Source organism: Microplitis demolitor, chromosome 9 (assembly GCF_026212275.2).
Source record: "Microplitis demolitor isolate Queensland-Clemson2020A chromosome 9, iyMicDemo2.1a, whole genome shotgun sequence".
Classification (NCBI taxonomy): Eukaryota; Metazoa; Arthropoda; class Insecta; order Hymenoptera; family Braconidae; genus Microplitis; species Microplitis demolitor.
The window spans coordinates 16,447,141-16,458,478 of record NC_068553.1 but is presented as its reverse complement, the minus strand read 5'-3'; the positions used below and the strand labels follow the sequence as shown (position 1 = coordinate 16,458,478).

Below are 11,338 nucleotides of genomic sequence, written 5' to 3'. Positions count from 1 at the left end.
AAAAACGTCACTTGACTGCTATTTCCCACCAGACGATGCCAGATGAGTTTGCGCAGGAACTTGGAAGTTATCAGCATCAGCAAGTCGCAACACTTTACACTAGCACTGAACACTCAACACTTAACTACACAATAGACACTTTGCACAATTAAAATTAACAAAAGATAAATTTTACAATCACTGCACAATTTTACACGACTTAACTGCGATACTGCGTTTTAATTCAAACGTAAAGAAGGATTTGGACTACTACTGTCATTGTTGATGATACTGACTGCCGCTATTGAACCGTCAGTTGATACTAAGCAATCGATCTTGCGATTCATCGACTGCCCCCACTTTAGCAAACATTTGAACGTCGAATACAGTGACGCGCAGTAGCGCCATCTTGGCGCGAAATTTCAAAATTGAAATTTAATAATTTCATTAAAATTTATATGTATCAATAATTATATTGATTCGACTAAAAAATATACTCGAAAATTTTTATTTTCATCAAGAATTTTTTAATTATTCTCATTACTTGCGCGGTAAATTTAAATATTTGATAAATAAATTATTAGAAGTTGGAGAAAATTAAAAATCGTACAAAATAAAATGGCGGCGGAATATAATAGAAAAATATTTGAAAATTAAAAAAAAAAACACCTGAGTGTTTGAACAAACCTTGGTGGGGAAATAATGTGCAGAAGGGTGTCCTAATACACTTGGAGATTTGAATTAAATTGCTCCAAGTGTATAGCAGCTAAAAAACGTCACTTGACTGCTATTTCCCACCAGACGATGCCAGATGATTTTGATCAGGAACTTGGAAGACATCAGCATCAACCATCAGCAATACTGCACTAGCACTGAACACTCAACACTCAACTACACCACAGACACTTTGCACAATTAAAATTTAACAAACACTGCACATTTTAATTAAACAATTACTATTAGCAATAAATATTATGGACAATTCCGTGAATTAACTGCACTACTGTGTTTCAATTCTAACGTACTAAAGAAAGATCTCGACTACTGCTGCCATTGTCTATGATACTGACTGTTGCTATTGGACCGCTAGTTGGTACGAAGTAATCGATTTTGCAACTCATTCCCCCACCTCCACTTTAGCAAATATTTGAACGTCGAATGCAATGACGCGCAGTAGCGCCATCTTGGCACGAAATTTCAAAAATGAAATTTAATAATTTTATTAAAATTCATTTGTGTCAATAATTATATTAATTTGACTAAAAAGTATACTCGAAATTTTTTATTTCCGTTAATAATTTATGAATTATTTTTATTACTTGCCCGGTAAATTTAAATATTTGAAAAATAAATTATCAGAAATAGAAGAAAAATTTAAAATCGTAAATCAAAATAAAATTCCAGCAGAATTTAATACAAATATTCAAAACATAAAAAAAAAAAAACATGCAAGGTTTCAAGCTACAGCTGCTCGCAGGTTATTTCAAAATACACCCGACTATTTGTTTAGCCGAGTAATTTTAAAACCATTCAGTTAATTGATTAATTAATTAATTTTAATTATTTTCTTACTTAATTTTCACTCAAATTCCGACTTATTTGTTACTAAGGTTATAACGTTATGAGTTTAAATTTCACTCCCACATTCTATCCGCGAGTCTATTCTCCCAACTCTTCTCTCAACTACTGCGCGTGCGCGACTTTTCGAACTCATCCTTAGCCGCCAAAAATCCCTAGACTTAATTTTCAAGTCTAGAGAATTTTTTTACAGAAAAATAACCAGAAATTTATATTTATTTTGACAATCAAACTTCAAAATAAATAATAATAATAATACTAATTAATAGAATAATGAATTATCAATTAATTAATTAATTTATAAAAATAATTAATAAAGTAAATATGGAACTTGAAAATTTAAACTCATATTTATCTAATCCTTCAAATGAAAATTTATTTACTCAGGTAGTTTTTCATCATTTAATTAATTTATTTATTAATTTAAATAATTTTAATTAAAATTATAATTAATTTACAGTTTTTCCATGGATGTATTGATGAAATTTGCGGTTACCCTGGACCAAATTATCAGCAATTTGTAAATATAGGTTGGAGTAACGATGAATATAAATATTTTCATAAATATATTATTAAATTATTCAAAAATCCTCTGGTACTTTACTGTGATACGACGAAGGTAATTTTTTTAAAATTAATTAATTAATTGATTGATGAATTTGAATATTTTTTTTTATTAATTGATTGGTCGCTTGGATGTTCAGATGCCGCAAGAATTTCTCGAGTTGCCTGAAAACATAAAAACAAAAATAATATCATGTGTGAATGTGCGACTAGACACACTAACGAGCGCATTGATAACAGAAGTGTCCCAAAGAGAAAAGTCGACGGTGACTGACTTTGACTGGAGAGTGAAAATGATCATGGGCTCGAGCCATGTCGCCTCTTTGAAGCTGCCGGTTGTCCAACTGGACCTTCTTGTTAAGGAAAAAAATATAAAAGATATCATCAATGTCGAGATGGATCGTGACCAGTTGGATTGTTTTATTAAAACACTTGAAGCTGTTCTTTGAATTTATTTTTACTGTGATTTATAATAATAAATGTTTTTTAGTATTATTTATGTATGAAATTTATGGACTTTGTAAAGATTTGGTAATTAAAGATTTTTTTTTAACTCCTATAGTATTTTATTATGAGAAAGCATTGGTTGTATTATTATTTTTGCTAAATGTATGAATGCCTAGAATATTTTTTTACTGCTCGGCTACTAAAAATTATTCTAGTTCTATTGCCTATGGAAATATTAAATATGTAATTTAATTGCGAAAAAAAATACTTGCAGTTCTATTGCCTAGAAAAATAATTCATGATGTTTGATTGATTGCTATTTAATTGTGAACCCAGTCAAAGAAATTCCTAATTAATGTAGACAAGCTTCTGATTTATTTGCTGAGAAAATCTTGTACTTGTTGAGGAGAAATGATCAACGTCAAGACCGATCACTTGATAAAAAAAACGCAGCTAGTCTGAAAAATATCAGAACCTCGGTAGTCTTGACAATAGCAACTGTAAAACTTGACAGAGTTTTCTATCAGAAATTAGTGAGCTGATCAGGTGATTCCCTAAGTCGACTGTGAGATTCAACCCAATGTCTTATTATGGACCGGGCGAGTTATACTTTTGTCAAGACTACCGCGGTTCTCATATTTTACAGATCAATCGTCTTTTTTTTATCAAGTGATCGGTCTTTGTTGATCATTTCTCCTCAAGTACAAGATTGTCTCAGGAAAATCAGGAGCATCTACATTAATTAGGAATTTCTTTGATTGGGTTCACAATTAAATAGCAATCAATCATCAAGAATTATTTTTCGTAGGCAATAGAACTGCAATTATTTTTTATGCAATTAAATTACATATTTAACATTTTCATAGGCAATATAACCGTAGAATAAATTTTAGTAGGCAACTTCTTTCTGTTTTATTATGTAAAATACTTCATCATCAGTTTCAATTGTCAATGCATTAATTCGTCCTACTGGACGCCATTTTGAAATCCAGCCGCTATCTCGATAAATTACAAAGAACATATTTTTAAATAGTCACGTATTTTCATTCAAAATCATGCTTTAACTTCTTTAAATGTCACCATATCAATCTTCATACAAAATTAATAAATTTCCTCAACAATTATCTCATTAAATCGAAAAAACTTTAGTTACCTTTTGAAAAACCCGCGTTTAAATAAAAAAATTTCGCCGCCATTTTGAATCAGCATAAAGCCGCCATCTTGTTGACTTTATAATCAAAACAAATACACTTTTTTCACTAAAAAATTCGTATAATCATCATTACTTACATACCTAATTCATATATATTTCTATTAATGATATCAATTATTTAAAATAAATAATTACCTGCAATAAGTACCGATAATTAATGCAAGGATAAAAAATATAAGAGGAATATTAAAAATAGTGAATGATTAGATCTAAATTATAAATAATGAAATAAGTAATTATACAATTGTTTCACAGTTTATTATAGATTATCGATAAATGTATAATAATTACTATTAACTGCTCATCGAATCATACTGAAGACTGCGTTAATCATTCATTTATTAAGAAATATCCCCGACACAAAATTACTTACAAAAATATTATTAATAATAATTAATTAATTAATTAATAAATCAATTTATAATTATAATTATCATTACCATTACAATTACAATTATAATAATAAATTTTTAAATTCGACTTACGGTTTAAACAAGTAAATAATATTATAATATGACCTTACAATAAATCTTAAAGTAAAAAAAAATCTAAATAATTATTTTTTTTTTTTGTATCGGGAATTAATTCAGTTTTAAATTTTAAAATAATTTTGCCCTCGATTATTTTTAAATTTAGTTGTGACGGCGAGATCACGATTTTACATTTTAAATAAAAAAATTTAATTCATTCCTTCAATTAATTTCGTTGTTAATTATCGTTATTTACGGAAAATTTTCATACGATTACTATACAATTTTAATTAGTTTTTTTCACTATTAATATTTTATATTTTTAGTTTAATGATTTAAATGCCAGTCAAAATAATTAGTATTATAATTTATTATTTTTAAAATTAATTTATACCTCTAACACTTATAAATATTAAGATTTTAATTTTTATAAATTGTTAAGATTCTACTGCCTTAACAAAAGTCTTTAGGCTTTTAAGGACATTCTCAAACATTACCCCCACTTTTTTTAAAATATTTTTTTACCCTAACGTCAGTGGATAAAAATTTTAGAAATTTATTTTTAAAAATTGAAGCAATAATTTCTTTAAAAAATTAATTATCAATTAGGAGTAAAACAAAATTTTTTAAATAAATTTTAGTCACAAAATTTTGACATCATTTCATTAAAATTTATTTTCAAAATTTTGTTTAATTCCAAACTGTAAAAAATTTTTTAAATAAACGCGGGTAGATTTTTTTCCTGCCGAATCAGAGTTAATTTGAATTTAAATAAAATCCGCAATGACTCGGAATTCACTCGCAATTTTTTAAAAATTAATTATAAAAATTTTAATACATTAGAATTGAAAGTAATTAATTTTTTTAAAAAGTGGAGGCACTGATTGAAAACGGCCTTAAATATTTAATTAATTCTCAATTATTTTCGTTTTTTTTTTTTTTAATTTTTTATCATATATTTAATTATCAAGGTATAAACGTATAAATATCGTATGAAAAAGGTTTAAAAAGGTACCGTTTTAAGTTTATAATTGGAATTGGTAGTGGCGGGTTTCATTTAATATTTAATATATAATATTTATTAATTATTATTATTATTATTAATATTAATATTTATTTATTTACTTTAATTAGGCGACATTATAAAAGAACAATAGGCGATAGATAACCAGCGAGTTTTTTTTTTACATATGCAATTGTTTTTTTTTTTTTTTTTTTTTTTTTTTTTTAAATATTTTATTACATATCACTTACATGTGCTCGGCTAAAAGTTAACTATCGTATTGTTTTACAATTTAATAATTAATATTTTATTATAATTAGTTATTATTTTGTTCTATTAGTTTGTTCGTGTGATTTAAAAATGTGCGCAAGACGCGTGTGAAAAATGTGCAATTTAAATAAATGGTATTTTAACTAATTCAATTGTACAATTAAATGAGTTTTTTTTTTATTTTAATTAATTTAAATATTAATTATAATTTTTAAAATTAATTTTTCAAGTCTCAATAATCAATTCGAGTCATTAATTTAATTAATTAAAATTATTGATGTTAATTATAATTAAGTCATAAAATTTTACTTTTTAATGTCTTTAATTATTTTAATTAATTAATTTATCAAGTCTCAATAATTAATTAATAACTTTCAAGACTTAAATAATTAATTCAACTTGTAATTAATTTAATTAATTAAAATTATTGATGTTAATTATAATTAAAGGCCATAATTTTTTAAATTAATTTTTACATTAAAAATAATTAAACTCACGTAATTAATTAAAATAATTTATATTAATCACGTATAAGTTTAATCATTTTTATTAATCACTCGTAATTTTAATTAATTAAAAAAATAAAAAATATTTAAATTACAATTAAAATAAAAAAAAAACTCATTTTTTTAAATTTCCAAGCCATAACCGCATCAATACCATTCTAATCTCCCCCATTCACTCATTAATCACCACCATAATAATTATAAATAATTAAATTAAAACAGTATGTTTCAATTATTATCAATTAATTATTAATTAATCATTACTTTAACCACTAGACAATTAATAGCATGGGGAGATTTTAAAACCGGCACCTTGAGTATTTAATTCCTTTGTTATAAATTTAAAAATAAAAATAAACGAGTTAAATACATTTAAAAAAAAATAAAATAAAATAAACGAATCGCTCGTTAATTAAAAAAACATAAAATAAAATATTAGTTATGCGTATTTATAATAATATATCTTAATAACAATTAATGACACTTGTTTTAATTTCTACATTATTTGCAGAGGATATTAATCAATAATTATCATTATTATTAATATTATTAATTATTAATTTTTAATATTAAAACCTTATTGGGCACGGCCCAATGTCAGGACTGTTATCATTATTTTATTTATTTATTAATTAATTAATTTAATCATTAATTAATTAATGCGTTGCCGTATTAACTAATCTATTGTTTTCGAGCGTTAAATCTACCATTCGTTTATTTAATTTTTTTTTATTATCAAATTGTAAAAAAAAAAAAAAAAAAAAAAAAAAAAACTCGCCGCCATCCTGCCGTCAGTCAGAATTAAAATACAAATTAATAATCATTAATTAGGCGCACGAATGAGTTGATTTTTTTTATTGTGACGAACGCTCGTGGCAACTGTTGATTTACAATTTTTTTTTTTTTTCTTAGTTTTTTTTTATTTTTATTTTAAATTAATTAATTATGTTGACGTTGTTGTTGCTGTTGTTTGTTGTTGATGTTAATGAATTGCTGCTCGTAAAAAAAAATGAGTTGTTTCAGGTTTTAAATTGCAGGAATGGTCCAAATATACATATCTATAATATAATTATTATTTTTTTTTGGTTTTAATGAGAAAAAAAAAATTTTAGTTTTTTTTTTCTTCGACCCCAAAATACACAATTTTTATGATGACGTTTATTCGTTGAGATTGTTTTGATGATTCATTTCGGCAATTATTTCCTGAAATTTTTTAAAATTATTATTATTTTATTCCCTATTATAATTTACAAGTTTTATATTTTTTTTTTTTTATTTTTTTTTTTTTTTCACAAAAATAAAATAAATTTTATTTCGTAATTTCTTAATCACGTAAGTTTTTAAATAAATGTGATTTTTTTTTTAAATATGAAAACTTGTAAATAATTAAACAAAAAAAAATTAATTAATTAATTCTTACATTTTTGTTGACAGCTTCAATGTTTTCATTTACTGCTGCTGCAACAGCTTTCTCATTAATATCAATCTCTTCGACAGCCTGTCAAAAAAAAAAATTACATTAATTATTTATTGCCTGATAAAAAAAGCTCAACTAATTAAATTACAAAAATTAATTAATAGTCAGTTGGCCCCTATTTTTCTTTCATTATTTTGTTTAAATTATCAAGAACTAAAAAATCTGCTCGGCAAATATTTTTAGTCTCTAGGTATTCATCATTTAATTAATTAATTACTTACTCAATAATAATGATACAAATTAATTATACAAAATTACGTACTTTAGTAACTGAAGTAACATCTTCAGTAATAGCAGGACCAAGTGATGCTGGTGGTTCAGAAACTACTGGTGGTACTGGACTTTTGTTTTCTTCTTCAACAGTTTCCGTTTTCTCAGCGACGTTATTTTCAACTGGAGCTTCAACTTCTGGTATGCTCTACAATTAATTCATTGAAATTATTGATTAAAATAAAGTTTAAAAATAAATTATATATTACATGCTAAATAAATAAATTAATAAAATTCGTTCATTCACTCTGACATGCGATAATGCTCCAAGATGCGCCAAATATAACTTTTAAATTTCACACGGTAATTAATTATAATTCATTTAATATCTGTCTATCAATGAGATTTTTTTATTTACTGCTGGCTTTTAAATGCTTTTTTTTATTAATTATGTAATTTATTAATTTCCATATATTTTATTACTTTTGATATAGTTATTTAAATTATTAATTGCGCGGTAAAATTTAAATAATTCAAATATTTCCATTTCGTTTAATTACGAACTTAGACTTCCGGTTTCATTTTTTTTTAATTATAAATATTTATTTTTTTTATTGAAAACTTTTTTTAAATATAAAAAAAAATCAAACTTACAACCCGCGAATTTCAAATAACAAAATTTTAAAAAATTGATTAATCAATTAATCAAATTTTTAGTTCTGTCTGTGGCTAAAAAAAAATTGATTTTAAAAAATTAAAACCGCGGTTTTTCAAACACTCAAATTTTTGCGCCTTTTTCAAATTTTTTTTTCCTCAAATAATTCAAAAGATTATTTACAAATTTACAAAAAAAAAATTACAAGTATTTATTTTTTTATTCGAAAATTTTTTAAAATTAAAAAAAAAAAAAAAAAAAAAAAAAAAAAACACGATTTTTCAAATATTCAAATTTTCGCGCCCTTTTCAAAATGTTTTTCAAACCAACATAAAGTATGATTAATAAATTCAAAAAAATTAGCACAAGTGTTAAAAAAGCCAGCTGCTAAAATCTTAAAAAATGACTGAAATCGTTAGTCGAAAAACCAAGAGGCAGATGAAGGATGAGGATAAATAATGAATTAATGTGACCAATTAATAAATGTCAATACTAAAAAGTTCATTGACCAAAAACAATGAACCCGAGGATTTAAACGACAGGGTCCAGGATACAGGAGATGATGGACCAGGCGCGGTTAATTCACCATCCGCTTTATGAAATATATATGTATATCAAATGACGACGTAACAATATAATAAATATCGCCACGTGTGAACTGAATAGTCCGATTCATGCCAGTAGTTGGTGTCTATTAATCACCTGATGATTCTGGAACAAACTGTCTTTAGTTGTCACTTCCTCTTGCTTATTATCATTATCATCATTGATGTCAATTGTCTCAGCCAGTCTATCATTAATAACAATCTCGCATTTATCGTAAACGTATCCATTCATTTTATCCTGCTGCTCTTGTTTGTCTAATTTGTCTTGCTGCGAGGACTCTACGGATGGATTGGGACTGGCAGGCGGTGTCAGAAGGTCTTCTGTCGGACTTTTAGGACTGGGAGATTTGTTATCATTTACTTTTTCATTATCACTAACTTCGTTATCCTCAACCTTTATAATTTCCTCTTCTTTCTCAGCTTCAAACTCCGGCTGAGGTGGCGGTGGAGGCAAATCATCGTCCTGAGGTGCCGGCAATTGTTCAGGAGACTCACTGACTTTAGTATCGACACTATCAACCGCTGGAGGTAATGACAATTCAGATGACAAAGTGTAGTCATCAGATATCTGAGATGCCATGAAATTCATCAAATCTGCAGAAGCTTTTGGTACCGGGATTGGAGACTCTGGTAAAGGTGGAGGGACATCTGCTTCTAAATCATCAGCTGATACCGCAACTGGTCCTTCTTCAGTTTCAATTACCATGTCTTCAGTTTTAGGTGCTGATGGTAGTATCGGAGCATCTGGGAGTTCTGATTCTATTTCAAGTTCAATTATTTCGGTAACGGTGTCAACTATTTCGGCAGTGGGTTCTATTGTTTCAGAGACGGAATCAATTATTGGAACGACTTCGGCAACTTCTGTAAGATCATCGGCTACTTCGGAAACGTCATCGACAATTTCAGAGACATCATCAACAACTTGAGGAACGATATCGATAACTTCTGGAATTTTTTCAACATCTTGATCCAGTTCCTGGATTTCGATAGATTCGATTACTGGTGCAATGACTTCTGGCTTGACATCAGACTCTATGGGATTATCAATGGCTTTTGATGACTCATTAGATTCATTAGATTTATTGTTAGACTCGTTAGTGATGAGTGGATGTTGATTATTAGAATTAAGAGCGGGTTTAAGAGCCTCGGCGAGGGCGGTGGCGTTTGGGGCGGCCTGCTGAGCCTGCTGGAGGGGGGAAGGGTCGATAGGGGTCGGGGGCGGACTGGATGGAAGCAGGGAAGGAAAGTCCTCAGTGGTTTTCCTCTCAATGATAGACGGTGGTGATATTTTTTGTGGTGGTGATTGGGACTTGACTTCTACTGGGGCGGCCTGCGCTGGACTGACCTCGACTTTCTCCACTGGCACTTCAATGTCCTCTTTCTTGGCCTCGGGGACGGGAGTTGGGGCGGGAGATGAGGGTGCTTCTTTGTTGTCATCCGCTGGACTTGCGGTCACAGCTGAGGGGGAAACCTTCTCCTCGTCCTTTGACTCGGGCAAAGAGTCTGTTGGACTGGTTGCTGATTTGTCCTCTGCTGGACTCGCTGCTTCGGTTGTATTTTCGCCTTCCTCACCGCCCTGAAATTTTTTATTAATTAGTTATTTGGTTAATTGGGAGAAATTTTTTTGAGTTAGTTTTTTTTTTATTGGAGAAAAATTGATGAAAATTTTGGATCAGTTTAAATTTTTGGTTTTAAATTTTAAACGAAAATTTAAAAAAAATTATAAAAATTGTAGACAAAAATTTCAAATTTTTAGAAATGTCAAATTTTTGTTTTAATGTTGATTTTTCAAAATTAATTTTAAAAAAAAATAATGAAAATTTTAGACAAAAATTTCAAATTATTAAAAATGTATTGATTTTTTTTTTTACGTGAATTAAAACATTAATTATAAAAATTTTAATAAATTTTTTTTCTATTTAAATTATAATTTGAAAAAAATTTTTATATGAACCCAAGTCTAAAACTGCAATACTTTTCGCAATATGAAATTCTAAATGAAACTTTATCACCAATTCCGGTCTTTTATTATCGATTCCCCTGACTTCCGCTTCTAAATTTAAAATTCGTACCTTCCAAGACAAGAAACTACGTCTACTCTTCACATAAAAGTTTTATACTCATATATATGAATATATGTATATGTATATCTAAGACAAATTGAATGTTCCCCATGGAAATTGAAATCGGGAGCGTACAATTGTCGGTAATGAGACACCAGTCACTTATAATATAGATTCCAGATGAAAATAAACGTATGCAATCTTCCTTATTTAAATATAAATTTATATAAATATATATACATATATATATATACATATATAAAACCAAAGACTGCGTTGTTGGCTGGCTACCAATTTT

The 11,338-nt window shown here is 27.4% G+C and overlaps 2 protein-coding genes across 3 annotated transcripts in view; one reads left to right on the top strand and one right to left on the bottom strand.

Moving 5' to 3' along the window:
* The first annotated feature begins 1,754 nt into the window (after positions 1-1,754).
* Positions 1,755-2,674, top strand: LOC103579328 (COMM domain-containing protein 8). The gene is made up of 3 exons (XM_008560689.2): positions 1,755-1,944; positions 2,018-2,176; positions 2,262-2,674. The coding sequence occupies exons 1-3, from the start codon at positions 1,882-1,884 to the stop codon at positions 2,568-2,570; spliced, it is 531 nt and encodes a 176-aa protein (XP_008558911.2). The 5' UTR covers positions 1,755-1,881; the 3' UTR covers positions 2,571-2,674.
* A 1,350-nt stretch (positions 2,675-4,024) lies between these two features.
* The window catches only part of LOC103579145 (A-kinase anchor protein 200), a 54,004-nt gene continuing 46,690 nt past the window's right edge, over positions 4,025-11,338 (bottom strand). For both annotated transcript variants that reach the window (XM_008560460.3, XM_008560468.2), the window contains exons 5-8: positions 10,323-10,553; positions 7,770-7,925; positions 7,451-7,528; positions 4,025-7,233 (exon numbers count right to left, since the gene is read on the bottom strand). In XM_008560460.3, coding sequence (XP_008558682.1) covers positions 7,189-7,233; positions 7,451-7,528; positions 7,770-7,925; positions 10,323-10,553 — 510 coding nt within the window. In that variant the 3' untranslated portion in view covers positions 4,025-7,188. The remainder of the gene's footprint in view (positions 7,234-7,450; positions 7,529-7,769; positions 7,926-10,322; positions 10,554-11,338) is intronic.

What these genes read in the sequence shown, in the direction of transcription:
- LOC103579328 (XM_008560689.2), top strand. Translation starts at nt 1,882, where the DNA reads ATGGAACTTGAAAATTTAAACTCATATTTATCTAATCCTTCAAATGAA. An exon ending in ATGAAAATTTATTTACTCAG is followed by an intron (nt 1,945 to 2,017) that starts GTAGTTTTTCAT and finishes ATTAATTTACAG; the next exon opens with TTTTTCCATGGATGTATTGA. An exon ending in TTTACTGTGATACGACGAAG is followed by an intron (nt 2,177 to 2,261) that starts GTAATTTTTTTA and finishes TTGGATGTTCAG; the next exon opens with ATGCCGCAAGAATTTCTCGA.